Below are 15,926 nucleotides of genomic sequence, written 5' to 3'. Positions count from 1 at the left end.
ACAATCAATCGACCGAAAACAACGCAATGCATTTCTCATTCAAATAAATACTCAAGAAAAGCATTTACATTGCATACAAGACATCTTATTCCCTAATTTGTCAACAAACGACAGGTAATAAATTTGAAGTCTCCACCAAGTCTGCAAGATGAATATTGACAATATTGACAAATTTTGCCACAGGTGACGCTGACCTCTTTTTATTTGTCCCCAATCAAATGTGACAGCAATGTTAATCATTTAATAAATGAAGTCACACCCACTCAAGCTTCAGTTATCTTATCCAGCCCATCCTGAGTCGTTTTTTTTTTTTTTTGCAGTTGTTTCTTGTGCATCTGCAGCTCAATCAGGTGCGCTTCCATCATTGGCTGAAGGGGTGCGTAGGGGCGCAGTTTACACAGTCTGACCACGCCCCTTGCGCTCGACTCGTTGACAGGGGGGGGGGGGGGGGGGGGGAGAAAGACAACTCAGGAGCGCACTGGCCCCTCAGTCACTACACACTGGTGGAAAAATATGATCCCGAGAAGAGCTCATCCTGCGCTCCAGCTTTCAAGACAACACTTCCACAGCGACTAATTTCACGCAGGACCGCTCATTGTGGTCCCCTCCCTCTTGAGTTCTTTTTTTTTTTTTTTAATTCCTCCTCCAGCCAGAATGTGCGTGGAAGGTGATGGATGCGAGCTGGAAGGCTGCAGCAATTTGGATGAAGTGCGCACGTTGTCGGGTAGTATGAGCCCCGCACTCAAATCCAACCCGGACCTCCACGCCTGCAAACCCGGACAGAAATTCCGCGCTGCCCTGCTCCGATGTCGCTCGCCGGTGGTCGCTGCTGTGATCCTCAGTTTCGGGAACGTCCTCAATTACATGGACAGATGCACAGTAGCCGGTAAGAGCTTCTTTTTTTTTTTTTCCCCCACTACTATATCATTAAAGATTATGGAGCATTGTCTACTTATCTTTTTTTTTTTTTTTTGCTCCGTGCGTTAATTGGCTGGAAACGTCTTGAGTATTTATCAGCTCATCTCAAGCTCAGACGGGCGGAACAATAGGATCGCCTCGGTGTAGTGGACCCATCCACTTGCTGTGTTATTTCCTCGCTCGTGGACTTTGAGTTGATTCAATCAAAGTGACGCGCCTTCGTTATTTCTCAAGGAAACGCTCCACAGTAATCACTGAGATGCCGCAAATAATCATTGATCGGATCCACTGTAGCCATGCACAACCGTCGATGATGGTTGAGAAATCTTTAAGATGGATCTGAAGGATGTTCTTGGAGGAGGGGGGGATGGAGGTGGTAGTTCAATATTATGTGCTGCAGCTTGCTGTGAGATGATGATGAGATGAAGCCATGTGGTGGATAAGCCTTCTTGGTCACTGGAATGCTCATTGTGAAATCAAAACTAAAATTTAAACAGAAATGAATATTTTTGTTGAGGTGATGTTGAAGCAAATCTTAGGATAAAATTGCTGGTTATAAAATGGAATCAAAGTCTACCCCACCTAGTCATACATTTTGTAATCGGACCTTGTATTCTTAGCAGTGAACGAGTTAACAATATTGCTGCAGCACCAAAGAATGGAGGGAAGTGTAATTTAGCCATATAAAGGAATTCATTCCTGAGTAACATTTTGATTTTTGCAGTCGCCGCTAAAAACAATGCTACATTGTTACATGGAGATGTTATCAATGCAATCTAAGCAAGAGGATTTTGAAATTGTGACAGAAAGCAAACATGAAGTAGGAGTGTGTCCTACATGGTGTGCACTTGCTAAGTGGCCTGCAACATCCTGAGGGGTCCGGGTCCAATCTGTTAGCTGTAAAGAGGCGGAGCCTTAAGAGGGTGTTGATGATCGCTGCAGTTAGCAACCTCCAAATCAGTCTCACCATCACTTAGAGTCTCGAAAAATTCATAGGTGAAAAAAAAAAATTCTAAAACTCGCAAACCGATGATGGGCCAAGTGCGGTCACCTGAACTCGGCCGAGCTGTTTTTGCATTATGCACGGTCATAATGTGCATTGGACCCTCGGAAAAAAAACAAACGTACAGCGTGAGCCTATCTGTCATCCTCCTGCAATCTACGAGGCGTTCTCTCTCCTCCCCTTGCTAGCTGAGCGACATTGCAGTTGGAAATTAGATGATGGAATCTTACCAGCACATTTCAATTGTCTCCATTCCAAATCTTGATGGATTTTATTTTTTTACTTTCTACATGTCCTGAAGTCATTTTCCTCACTCAGTAGCAGGTACCTAATCCCAAGTCGTAGATCTTAATGTCAATTAAACAGGCATGAGTGCACACCCATAGAAAAAGCAAACACACAAAATAAATGGGTCCTCCCCCCTCCCCTCACACACACACATACACACCCGACCACCCTTCCAGAGATGAATGAGAGAAGGGAGTTGTAAGCAGAGGGGGGGCTGCAGCAGTGGAAGGGGTAGTTTGAAGAAAGTAGATGGAGAATGCAAGCAGCGTTAAAATACCACGCCCCCCCCCCCCCCCCTTCTTGCTCCTGAACGTCAAAAGGGCTTTGTACCAATAGCCATGACTGTAGTGTGTGTGTTGTGTGTGCATGGATCACTAAAGCATTGTCAGTGAGACGGAGGGTGACCATCCCAGACACCGACCCAAGCTATTCTGCCTCACAACAATGAAATTGCACAAGTAGGAAGATTATTTTGGAATGGTAACATTCTCCAAATCAAGTGTTTTATTTTTCGAAATATACCTTTCAATACACACATTCATAGTTTGTATAGAAATGAAAAATAGTGTTTGCTGAAGGGAGGAGGTGGTAAATGCCAATAGCCACTTTCATTTCAGCTCAGCTGACTACCCTTTTTTTTTTTTTTTTTCTTTTACGACTGAGAATGTGACGCAGACAAGGCTGCAGTGTTACTGTGCACTGCGACATACGAGGCTCTTTTCTTATTTCCCTGTACTAAAAAGTGAAATGCAATTTCAGCTCAAAATTACCGGAAGAGGAGAGCACATGGATACTTTTATTCAATTAACTTTTTTTTTTTTTTGATTTTGGGTGCCACTATGTTTAATTCAATTTGAGTTCGCTTTGAAACCTTAAATCCCACACCACAAGAGTTTATCATAAAGAGGGGATTAAATGTATTTTTTTTTTTTAGAGAGAATATGAGGCAGACGCTGGGCACTTAAAGTTATTTGCTTGATCAGTAAGTCAACCTTGATCTCTTTTATAGCCGCCCCCCCCCCCCACATAGTGGTAATTTGAAGGCTGCCAGATAATCGCATACTGGGGGTGGAGAGAGGGGGGGGGTGTGCAGATTATTGCTTGCGTCATACGTGTCAAGCTGTCACTCCAGGAATGCCCCAAAACAAAGATGCATCCTCTTGGACAAGCACTTGTATACTTTTTGGCCTCTCGCATCTTAGATAATCCTCTTAAGGCGGGTCAGCTCTTTGTCACGCATTGGCAAAGATGCGGCTACTTTGTCTTCCATGTGCTTCTCCGTTTTCTCATCATCATCATCATCATCATCGCAGCACTCGCGCTTTACATGGTTACGGGGGTAAATGTGGCATGCATTTCCATGCCGCTACATGATTTCCTGTGTGATGTCACTAGCCACAACAGTCTGGCGTGGAAGTGCAAGAACGGCAAATAGTTTCAGTTCCACGGTGGCTGGAAAGGAAAAGAAGGGAAGTGAGGAAAGAAAGCGGAGGTGTCTGCTGCAATCAAGTAAAGAATAATATCCAAAAGTTGATGTGGCTGCTTATATCACCACGTATCTTTAGTTACGCTTTGATGTGTGGACCTTCTTCGGGTGCTTGTTTGGTTTCTTTTACAGCAAAACATGAAAGAATTTGCAAATTCAAAAAAGATGCTTTCTTGCTTTTAAATTAAATGTAGTTTATTTACCTTGAATTGATTGGTTGAATTTGAACACAGATCCGTGACAATGGCATGATGGATTTTTCCACCCTGGTTCCCACAGAATGTCTTTATTTCTATATCCTAGCGTGTGAAAACAGTCTGTGTGTTCCTAAGGCTCCAATTTAGCTGACGTCTGTAATAGTAACCAATGGAATTAGAATCCTCCAGATTCTTTCATGTGGCCAACCCAGATTTTTCATCAAGTTACCCCTGTGCATGAACTCAAAAAAAAAAAAAAAAAAAACAATGAAAATCCACTTTGGTGATTCCAGCCATCTTCAGATTACGATATTCATATTTTTGTCTATTTAGAGAACAACCCAGCCCAAACCAAATTATGCTTGAAACTGTCAGACTTGACAATTATCAGCCTTTTTAACGTCCAGTAGCTTTTTGGAGTCAACAACTTGCTCAAGCTGCCTGTTGATCTTTGACACCCCAAGCAGCAACCCGATAATCGTCATCCTCCCCTGTCATCGTGTGGAAAGAACAGCAGAGTGCTATCGTTTGTTCGCCGTCGCATCCTCCGTCCAACGTGTTGTGGGGGGAAATCGCTAGATTTCAAAGCATGTTGGAGTGGGAAGCAAAGATGAGTCACAAGTGGAAGGAGCATCCAAGCAACCATCCTTCAATTCTCTCCTTCCCACATTAAAAGTGCAACGTCCCTTCCCGCTTGATTATCTTTGAAGATTGTGGTGTTTACCTGCTGGCAGACAGCAAGATCACAGGAAGGAAGCGACGAGATAGGCAACGGCTTCGGAACGTTGCCGCGTCAGACACGCTGTCAAGTCAAAGCTCAAGCCTGCTTAAAATATGGACTCCCCATGCATTCCATTTCTTCACATCACTGGCAGAATTTTGTAGTTTTCATATGCCGACAGCTGCCATATTCTCATGTGCGCTGTTTATTTACAGCGGCGCCGAGCTTTCTGGAATAAAAGAATCTTTCGCTACGTTTACATGTGATAGCGGAGGGATTACGTCATCGCTCATATCAGACGACCAGCGAGCTTAGTATGTGTTGGCGCTCCTCTAATTTCATCAACCTTCTTTTTTTAACATTTGATTTGTTGATATGTAGGTCAAAGGTTAGTTTCATAGTGTTAAAGGATAAGCAAACGAGGCCCGTCTCTGTTTGATTTCATTGCGAGCTGTAAATAATGCAGCTTGGATTTAGAAATGGGTCACATTATTTTTTAATATTAAATACTTGAAGAATGCAGATTTGAGTTAAAAAAAATATATATTTGGGTTTCTGCAAGTGTTTGATGGAATTGGGGAGGAAGTAATGAGATGGGTATCTAATTTATGAGACGAGGAAAAATGAGACAAAGCTAAACTGATACGTGATTGAAATGGAGTTGATTTAAATGACAGATTCTCGGTCGGTATAAATGTGTCGATGTGTGCGATTTGGATGAAAAGCCAGACGGAAGTTTGGTCACGGTAATAACATGTTCCACTCTCGTATTTATCTCGGAACTTCAAGAATAAAAATAAACGTCTCCACTTAGTTCAATTACACGCGATGGGAATGACAGATATGTTATTATTTATGACCAAAATGTAGTAGTTATGGCTGCCCAATGGGAATCCTTTTTGATGTCGTGAAGTGGAAGTGGTGTTTTTATTTTGCAGACGTCGCACGGAGGAGACGTGCTGACATTCCAGTTCTACGCCGAGTCCAAAAACCCAAAGCCGCATTTTGTGTTTGATGGCCTGCGCCGATTAAAAACACATACGATATGTTTTGCCTTTTTTTTTTCCAAACCTCAAAATAAAGATTTTCCTAAATAATGGCTTTTTTCAAAAGCAATTTTGACCCTAATTTGTCAATTTTGGAAAGTCGGCACCATATTCCAACGAGTCGGTATTTTATGATCGTGGAGTGTTGGAAGCCATTTGATTCTAAATTGAAAATAGATTCTCATTCCTCTCCACATCTCACATGTCAACACAATAAAGAGGCCCAGAAAAGCCGTGGACGTTATAGCAGCCAAAAAAAAAGACTTTATCTTAATTAAGTGTCAATTATTTTCACAAGCTATACGCAGCTTAATCCTGCAATAATTAAAGTTATGCTAATTAAAACACATAACCAAGCTACAAAATGACTTTGCTATAACTTTAAAAGACAGACCACCTTGCTTGTCAGTCATGAATACATGATCTCCTGAACAAGTGGAGGTAGCTCCTCCAAATATATTATTGAAGAGCTATAGGTTCAGTCTGCTTCAGCGTGTATTCCCGCTCCAGACATAAAACATTTAGCACGTACAGACTGGGACTAATGGGCTGCAGTGCCAGAGCTGAATTCAACCTGTTGATTAGAAAATTGCCTATGAATCAAATTGGCAAATCTAGAAGCCATGAAGGAGATTTTGCTTCAGACTTTTGAGGGGCGGTCCTGTCTCATGCAAATGAGCCACGTGACGACGACAATATTCTCAAGTCGTACAAAATTCCAGAAGCTCATTTAAAATGTCGGATGGAAATATGGAGTTTCCTTTTCATTATGTACACAAATTTTTCAATTAACTAGCCCTTGTTATTATTATTTTTTTGCGGGTAAATCCACCTCAACATGCTCTCTAGCCTGAGCGTGAAGTCAGCTCCACGTTTTCTCATACATCTGCAGTACATTTCCTTTCTGTGTGACAGAGGAAAGAATTAAAAAGAAAAAAAAAAGAAAAGAAAGGCTTCCTCGCCCACTGTGGCCACATGGCAAGGGAGGAGAACAGTCGGTCGGTCGCTCGGCAGCCCACCGGCCACAGTCGGACATATTTGCGGTTGACTTCTCTTCACTTGAATCTGAACTTCTCTTCACGGCGGCCGTTGTTGTTTGCGTTTATCTCATGCTCGCATCTAAAAACTGATCAAACCCAGAACAAAACCAAACATGCACTTTCTCCTGCCTTATTATATCCCCTGCTTTTGGTCTCTCTCTCTGACTATTTATACCGAGTGGGGTGATCACCCCCCTTTTGCCGGAATGGAAGAAAGGGGGGGGGGGGGAGGACGGAGCCACATCAGCACGGCGGTTTACCGCTGCACGCCAGAACCGGGCCAGAATGAGTGACTTCCATCCACTGCTTCCCTTTCACTTACACTCGTGTGGGCACACACAGACAGGGAGCACACACACACTCTAGATAGATGTAAACAAGGAAAAAAAAAAAAAAAAAGCTTCAGTCAGTCGTCTGACTTTTTAAGGCCATCACCTATTTGTTAATGCATCTCACTGCGCTTAAATTGGACAGCTATTTTTTGCTTCCTTTTAACCTACTTTCTCGGGGGCAGAAATAGAACCTGGACCAGTTGGGGTTCCAATGTAAAATCTGCCCTCATGTTGCCTGTTATGTCATTTGATAATTATAATCAAATATTTCTTTGCAGGTCTGCAAAGTGTGTCAATACAGTATGTTTATCAATTTGTCTCACAAAGACAGAGTTGCAAAATATATTTGATCATGGTGGTTGGCTGTGTGAAATAAAAATGGGAGTTGCTGTTCAATCAGGTGGATCCACATTCCTACAATGACTTTAGCTTTGAGTCATGCTTACACGCGCGAGAAACCCCACAAGCAACTAATTAACTTCTCTTAAATGAGATTTGTGGTTATTTGATACGGTTTGAAAATGTGTCAAAAAATGTTTTGATAGTTTCTCACATTCAGTTTAACCTTTTTAACGGGAGGCACTTGATGAAAAGAATAAGCAAGTCTAATCTTGAACAGAAAGGAATTGAAGAAAAAAAAAAAAAAAAGACAGTTCAATTCCACTGTGGATTCTTGACCTTTATCTTTTTTTGGAGCACCAAGCGTCGCCATGGCAACTGTACTCTGCTACCGTTCATCTTTGTATTACCTCATCATCAGACAGACACGTTTTACAAGTCAGCCGTTTCTATCGATTACTTAGGAGGGAGTGACTTGAACAAAGGGAAAGACAAAAAAAAAAAAAAAAAATCCGAAGGGTTTTACGATGAGAGCGGTGATGATAGTTCCGAACCCACGGCGACTTGCCCTCTGTAATCTGTTACAGATTAGCGCAGTTGATTACACAGCTCGCTGCACTTGAATCTGCTGCAAAAACACTACTCAAATAAATACACATTATGAACAGTTTCCCTTTTTGAACAGGTTTCACTAGATGTTTATACAACGTTTTGGTTTCCATTCCAGCTTCTTACAATTAACCAGTCCTACCTGTAATATTTTCTGTAGACTGCATCCAAGAGAGACACTCCACCATCTGGTGTAGGACCCCCCCACCCCCCCCCCCACCCCTCCCTAGCGACTTTGAAGGCTTCTTCTGGCCTAATTACTGACGACTACAAATAAATTTGGGGATTCTGTACTGATAAACACTCTTGTACTGTTTCATTCAACAATTCGGACGTGAGTAGCGGGGTTAAATAAGGTGACATGAGAAGGAAGTCAAAAGGTAAAATGCACCTGCCTAACGTATGTTTGAAGTTCTTTGAAGGAAAGCCATGTCAATACTGAGAATAGCAGCATTGACCTCTTGGTTATCATCTTGGTTGTTGACCTACACACCCTCTTCTGGAGATGACCATTTGCATGCCGCTGCTGCTTAAAAAGTCATTTATTGCAGGAATCTTGAGGTCAGGTTGAAGCTGGGAAAGATCACGAGCTGCCAGCTTTTTTTTTTTTTTTAAATGTTAGTCATGCTTCTGTTTCATTTTGGTGCAATCCTCACTTGAGCTCTAGAAGACCGTAGGGAAACACATTTCAGGTTCATACCATTGATGCATACGAGATATGACTATTGGAATTTTCTCCATTTCTGCAAAAGTATGCTTGAGCTTTCAGAAACAGGCTTAAGATGCCTTCAAAGACCTACAAAGGCTGTTACGACACCTCCGCTGTTCATCTGTGGGCTCGATAGAAGCCGGCGGCTATATTTAACCTGACGCAGACGCCCGCTGAGCCGTCTCGTCGTGTGTAACGACATAAAACGCAAATTGTCCAATTATCACAAGGCTACTGCTAATGATGTTTGTGTCCATTAAGCGAGCACTTCATTACTCAAGTGCTATTTCTGCTCATCTATTAATTCCGTAATTAAAGCCATCTATCCATCATATTCATCCAAATGTCGGTCACTTTTCAAATGATTCAAAAGAAATCTTGCTTTCCTTGTTTGCAGGCGTGGCGCTTGACATCCAAAAAGATTTCGAGGTATCCGACAGCGTGGTGGCCTTGTTGCAAACAGGTATGTGTCCCTTTAGCCTAAAAGGTTTTATTTGAAAGAAAAGAATGACATAATGTGGCTTTAATGGGGTGTTTTGCGAGTAGCCCATTGCATTGGCAAGAAAGGAAAACATGTTGCAAATTGGGAGTCTGCTTGTAGCCTTAATGTGTGCGCACTTGGGTTTAAGGCGGGGTTTCCTCCGATCCTAATGAATCCCTCTTTTTTTCGGGAGATAGCATCCAAAGCCCTCTTATTGGAGGACAGGAGCCAGTCTTGTCTCAGCGCGGCCTCCGAGTCATTTCAACACCATCACTTGGGTACACAAAGGCCCGTTGAGGCCAAGAATACAGCCCAGTGTTTTCCTCCCATGCTTGATGTTCCCTAAGCTAACTGAAAGTGACCTGAATGGTGTCTTAAAGACAAAAATATCCTCCAGGAAAAAAACACTTAGGTCATATTTTTTTTTCCCCTCCCAGTGAAAGGGCCATTTCATCACTTCCAAATCTAATTTTCACCCAATTCCCGATTTTTTTTTTTATATTGCTTTGCCGCTTGACGACTAACATTTTTTCAAAGTGTGAAAACCTCAATAAAATAACACACTGCTTCACATTTGGATGAAATCTTAACAGGAAAGTGGAAAACACTGCAGCTTTTTACTTTGAATTCTGTTTACTTTGGATCATAATTGGGGTTATTGACACATCCACACTTGGTGCACACACCTCACATTCTTCATGAGTGAAAAAGAGATGGCTGATTTGCCCTTCACCTCTCCCGACCGGTCTAAAAGTAGAAGACCTGGCCTGCCTGGACCTGCGGTAGCTCAGACTCCGCTTGGCCCCTGATCCCCAGACGACCTTTCCTCACAACAGACTGTGGAATGCTGCATGTTTGTAATCTGAAGGGAACCTAAGTGTGAAGGTGATGTCACGAGTTGACTCCCAGCGTGGACGTGTATACACACTGCATATGTTTACAGTATTTTCACGTCCCTCTGGTTCAGTCCACCCAACTTTTATCCCCTGAGAGAACAATCCAAGTCTCTGTAAGCACCTGCGGGCCAGAAACGCTCTGCCTTTTTTCCTTCCTCACTACCTCCGTCATGGCAACTTCCGCCCACCTTGGACCACAAACTACCGTGGAGGTGTTAGACAGGAACTTGGACAGGCTACAAAAAAATGAACATGCATATGATGCAATTCAAACTAAAACAGTATAAGTGTCCATTTAATGAGCTGAAATAGAAGATATGCCTTGGGGAAAGTGTTTGTTCCTGCCACTCTTGTTCCAGTCAGTCATAGAGCAAGAACCTGAGGTTCAATCATCATCACCAAGCAGGAAAGGACACGATGTATCATTTAACTAAATACCAAAGTGTAAAAATAAGTCTTAAGTAACTATTCAAACATTTCCACTGAGGTATTGACTCTAATTTCCTCCGCAAGTGGATTCAAAATATGGGAAACGGAAGAAAAAAAAAAAAAAAAAGAGAATGCTGGAGAACCTGCAGACTTTTTTTGGAGAGTCCAACATAGCGTACGACTCATTTCCTTGTATGGTGTAATGACTTAGCTTTTTGGGACTTTGGGAATTTGAGAAGATGGAGAGAGAGGAGAGTTGCTAAAAGTGCCCTTGAGCAAGACACCCAATCCTCAACTGTCAGATCTCTTGTGAGAGTTAGTTAAAAAGTCGATGCGTAAGCCTGGAGCTCTCGAGCCCGTCACAATACCGAGATGCTCTCACCTGAGCCCACCGGACTTGTCAGACGACAGCACGAGGTCTTAGCTCTCCCGCTGCAAATGTCAGGTCTGCTCTAATGGCCCCTCCGGCTGCCCGAGGTGAGTGACGCACTCGCGCAGCTGTGAACCGTACCGGTCCCGAGGGCACGGAGGGCAACAAAGGTTAATGCAAAAGCTCGTTCACCTGGATGATATTACCTTTCGCTTAAACGACTTTCCAGCCTAACCAGATTGACTTTCTCCATTTTATACTTTGAGGCAATTCAGAAATCAAATTTGAAGTCATAATAGAAGGCGACGATGTCATTATCCTCAACTGGTAGAACATGAAAGTCATATCGGGCTGAGAAATTCTGGATGTGAAGAATCCTAATGAGGAGCCATAGCTCAAAACAGCTCACATTCCTGTCTGTGTCATATTCTGTGTGGCTGCCCACCTTGTGGGTAATGCGATAGCCACACTAGCGCGCTCATTTACACACACACACACACACACTCGCACGAAATGACATGACAAGCCCCTCCGCTCATAACATGGTGTCAGTCTGTCATTGGGCTGCTATGTGAGCTTAAGGAATGAGGCCACAGGTGCTCGGGGGCCACTCGCCACTCCAACTATTAAGACGCTGCTAAGTGAAAATGGAATTTTTGGATGAATACAAATAAAACATAAAATGCCCCAAGAATATTCCAAATATATTCTGAATATATATACTTTTTTATTTTTTTTTATTTATTTTCATATATTGATTTAAATTGGATTAGATAAACGCTCATCCGTGCACATCCGACCTACGCGTCATCAGAAGCTCTCGGAATCTTTTCGTTACTTGCAAAAAAAAAGAAGTTATTCCTGTATCTTCTCTTGTGCTTGATCAGCTGTTTTGAGGGATCACAGCTGCTTCTATTTTGTCTCAGTCACTATCCCTTGGTACCCCTTCTTTCTCTATCAGCAGTTTGGCAGCTGTCCTTTGCCTTGTTGTCACCTTAGAAGAGTTTGAGAGCTGCAGGGATGACGGCAAAAGGGAGCATACAAGAAACATGCACCTTAATTGTCGGAATTATTTACCCCAATAATTACGTTGTGGTCTTTTTTGGCCGAGCCTAAAATAGAACGATGACCCGATGATTCACCGACATCACCCTGCGTGCATGTGTCTATATTTTTCTAGGCCACGTCTCAAGGGAAGGCGGCTGTCGGCCATGATTGGAACGCCTTTCACTTGATCAAATCAATTACAAATCTGATGATTGACCGCCCAGTTTAGATTTAAAAGTCAATTGAAAACGAAGAGAACGTACTAACCCACGACCGAGATAGAAACTCTGAAATATGAGAACCGTAATACCAACGTGCTAATCGCTATTCCGCTTCTTTTTTTCTCTTGAAAAGAGAACTGATCAATTCTTTCCCACCAATGGTACATCAATTCTCGTTAATCGTGGACTTGACTTTTATAATGCACATGCAGTCGGTGAAGGTCAAGGATAGTCTGTGTGTGTTTCATAAGCCATTAGCGTAACAACAAGGATTGCACAAATTCAGACAAGCAGGGTCGCCTGTCGTCATTACGCCGGCTGGGGAATAATTTTGGAAGGGGGGTCCGTCCTCCTCACGCTGCACCTAAGTGCATATTTTTTGATTCTCTACCACGCCAGCCTTCCTCTAGCCTTGAATAGCAGTCTGGACTTGAATTGAATCTCACTTCCTGTCAGCAGCTTTTTCTTTATTCTTAGCACATGTGTAGTTGCTTCCAGTATGTGCCGCTAATAAGCAAAAAGATGATGTTGCAGCCAAACGCTTTTCTTTTTCGGAGCTCCGTGTAATTCTCCCCAGCTGCAGCAGGTAGTCGGGATGGAACGCAGCTGTGACACGCACCGACTATCCATTCGAGATAGGATACAATCAAAAAGGGTTTAAGTGGGAGTTTGCCTCTATTTGACTACGGCTTCTGTTGGGAATTAACTGTTCAGATCCAGGCGAGAGGGAGCTGCGGAGGTATTTCCCAGGCTTCCCAGATTGGTAATCCAACACCGCTCGAGACTGAGCAGAGGGGGGACTGAGGGGTAAATTTGTGGTAATCAGAAATTTGAGGAATGTAGGAATACATGGGGGCGCCACATGAAGGGGAATCCCCCAAGGCAGTAGCCTGATATGTGTGAATGTCCAAATGGAAGTGTCACAGTCACCATGGGCAGTCCCATTAATCATTAGAGGAAGAAATATACTCCCAGCTGTACACTTGACAACACGCTGAAGCCTTATTGCACACAACACCTTTTGTTCATATGATTTATATACTCACAGATGAGAATCAAACATTTGGAATGGCTTCATGCTAATTTTACCGTGAAAAAAAAAGGCAAAGAGAAAAACCACGCTGGCTTTTATGAGGGCCCCGGACTCAAAATAAACAGCATTATATTTACACACGTTTCACAAGCGCAATAGCGGGAAACCTCCTTGGCTATTTTGATTTCATTCAAAATGCCCATGCGTATAAAATTGCCCGCTGTGTCTTCTCGTTTATAGGGCCATCTGGAACTATCCGCACACACACACACACACACACACACACACACACACACACACACACACACGAGCATTCACGCGCAAATTCACACCAAAGTTCAATGTGTTCAATGAACTCATTGTTGCTTGTATGAGTTTCTTAAATTGATCAAGGTGTCTGCAGAATTTCTGCTTCAGAACATCCCTTTTGTCTGCACAGTATCGATGGGGTGATAATAAGCGTGCTTTTCAAAGCCTGTGTAAAAGTTAACAGCTTTACATAGCGTCGCCATGGTTACAAGCAGATGTCGCCCAGAATAGCAATAGTGGAATCTCACTTGTTTCATTGACTATCTGTGCATAAATGGTCTTTTATGGCAAATATGCAAATATGCTTTTCATATATTTCATTTCTGAGTACATTCCTCAATACATGTGGATCAGATCCGCTATTGAACAACAAAGGGTTTGAAGCAAACAACAAAATAACCACATTGATTCTTTTTTCTCTCCACTGAAACGGCCTGTCTTTTATAAAAATTGTCAAATCTGCAAGAAATTATTCGATCTTAGAACGTTATAAGTTAGGGCAGTGTAGGACCCGGTGCAAGTGCAACTAAGCCATCTAGTGGTGAAAGGTGATATTACAACTTAAAGTATAGCGCGGACTAAATAAAAAAATATGTTTATATTGAAAATCCTTGAAAATTGTATCAAACCGGTAGTAGGTAAAAACAATCACCTGAAAATTGAAAATCAATCGCACGCCAACAGTTGTCCATCCCTGTTATACATTTTTCATTTTTTTAAATAAACAATCCAAGAGTGAAAGCAGTCGCACATCTCATTATACAAACAGAAGAGACATACATCATTTTCTCATCATCCAAACAACTCCCGCTGCAGCATGCTGATAACCTCGTCATGACTCCGAGAGTGGAAAGCTGCGGTATTCACCCAAGAATTTGTGACGGGATAAGCAGTGACACAAAAACAGGCTGTGAACAGGACAATGTAGCTAAAAAGGGCACTGATTGACGCCTGCAGACATGTACGGACCTGCGTATTATTGCATGTGTCTTTCTTTACTCCTCTCTGGTCAAATTCCTTCAGCTGTCTGCCCTCGCTTTGACTGTCTTGACTGTCAGGTTACACAGCTAAAAGATCCACAGTACTTTGTGGATAGGTGGCATTTTCTTAGCTGGGACCTATTAAATGTCACTGTGGTTCGAAAAAATCAAATATGGAATGGAAAAAGTGGCGAAAGGAAATTTTCTCCCCTTACTGTTAGCTCTCAATTGCTCTGTCCTCCCCTGATTTCAAATATTATGGTCTCACTTGCATTTTACCACACGGTATGAACTGCATGAGTATTGAGGGCCATACATATATTGAACACAAAACGGCTAAAATCCAAAATAAATAAAAGCAAAAATATAAGCAAGTCTAAATTATATATTTGAAAAGATTTAATTAAAAAAAAATATATATATATGGAAATAAAACCAAAATATACATCATTATCAAATACAATAAAAGAATAAATACAAATGTCAAAAAATGATTCAAAAAATTATGTTTTAAAATATATATATATGGAAATAAAAAACGAAATACATAATATCAAATACATTAAAAAATAAATACAAACATCAAAAAATGATTAAAAAAAAAAATTTCAGAACACAATCTTACAACCACTTCCAGTTATGTGCTATAATTGTTGGCATTCTTTTTTTTATTCACTCCAACTGTGACGGCATAATTAAATGTGTATCCAAAGCAGTTTGGCCAGCTCTAATAAAAACACCCCAAAAAGCAGCTGAGCAGAAACACAAATCTTTTCGACTTCAAAGGCCTATTTGGGAATAAGAAAGCGGCAGGGATAATGGCGTCTGTCTCCTTTATGTTTGCTGCTTCCACTTTTATCAAACTAAACTGCTGCCTTTTCGTGCAAGTACAAGCTTTCCTGTATTCACATTGAAAGCAAACATGTTTGGAAAATCTTTGGGTATCAAGCAACCATAGTGTCACAGGTGCTATCTTCAGGTGAGTCTCATGTTTCACAGGCAAATGTGTTTGTGCAAGGTTTGGTGAATAAACACAACACACCTTGACACACTCATAAATAGAATGCTCTGATGATCTGTGGCTTGTATTCATAAGGGTGAGGCACCTCCTGAGGTTTTATAGTCAATTAAAACAAGAACAGGATTTCCCATGTTTTTATCTAACAAAGGTTCTCCACCAATCATGCTCACCTTCTAAAAAAAAAAAAAAAAAAAAAAAGAGGCTTAAATTATAATGAAGACTTTTGAGATGATCAAAAATGTTCTTTCTCTCATCGGGGCAGCTGTATAAACATCCACAAAGCTGTTTGGGTTTTGCGACCACATTTGCATTACACGTTTACTATTTTTACTTGAGATTGGAGACGTATCTCTAAAAGGTTTGTTAAGATCTAACAAACATGTGGATGTGTCCTGTTAGATTGAGTAAACAGGAAGGCACTTGGTGGACAAGGTGGAATGTGACTTGGGCG

At 41.8% G+C, this 15,926-nt stretch overlaps 1 protein-coding gene across 1 annotated transcript in view; it reads left to right on the top strand.

Annotated features, from left to right (window-relative positions):
* Positions 1 to 482: 482 nt before the first annotated feature.
* spns2 (SPNS lysolipid transporter 2, sphingosine-1-phosphate) overlaps positions 483 to 15,926 on the top strand; it is a 31,374-nt gene continuing 15,930 nt past the window's right edge. Inside the window, exons 1-2 of the mRNA XM_085935541.1 lie at positions 483 to 886; positions 9,086 to 9,151. Of these exons, the coding sequence (XP_085791667.1) occupies positions 655 to 886; positions 9,086 to 9,151 (298 nt within the window). The 5' untranslated portion in view covers positions 483 to 654. The remainder of the gene's footprint in view (positions 887 to 9,085; positions 9,152 to 15,926) is intronic.

Source organism: Syngnathus leptorhynchus, chromosome 17 (genome assembly GCF_054491065.1).
Source record: "Syngnathus leptorhynchus isolate UIUO chromosome 17, UIUO_Slep, whole genome shotgun sequence".
In the NCBI taxonomy this organism is placed as follows: domain Eukaryota; kingdom Metazoa; phylum Chordata; class Actinopteri; order Syngnathiformes; family Syngnathidae; genus Syngnathus; species Syngnathus leptorhynchus.
This window is presented reverse-complemented; position numbering and strand designations above follow the sequence as displayed.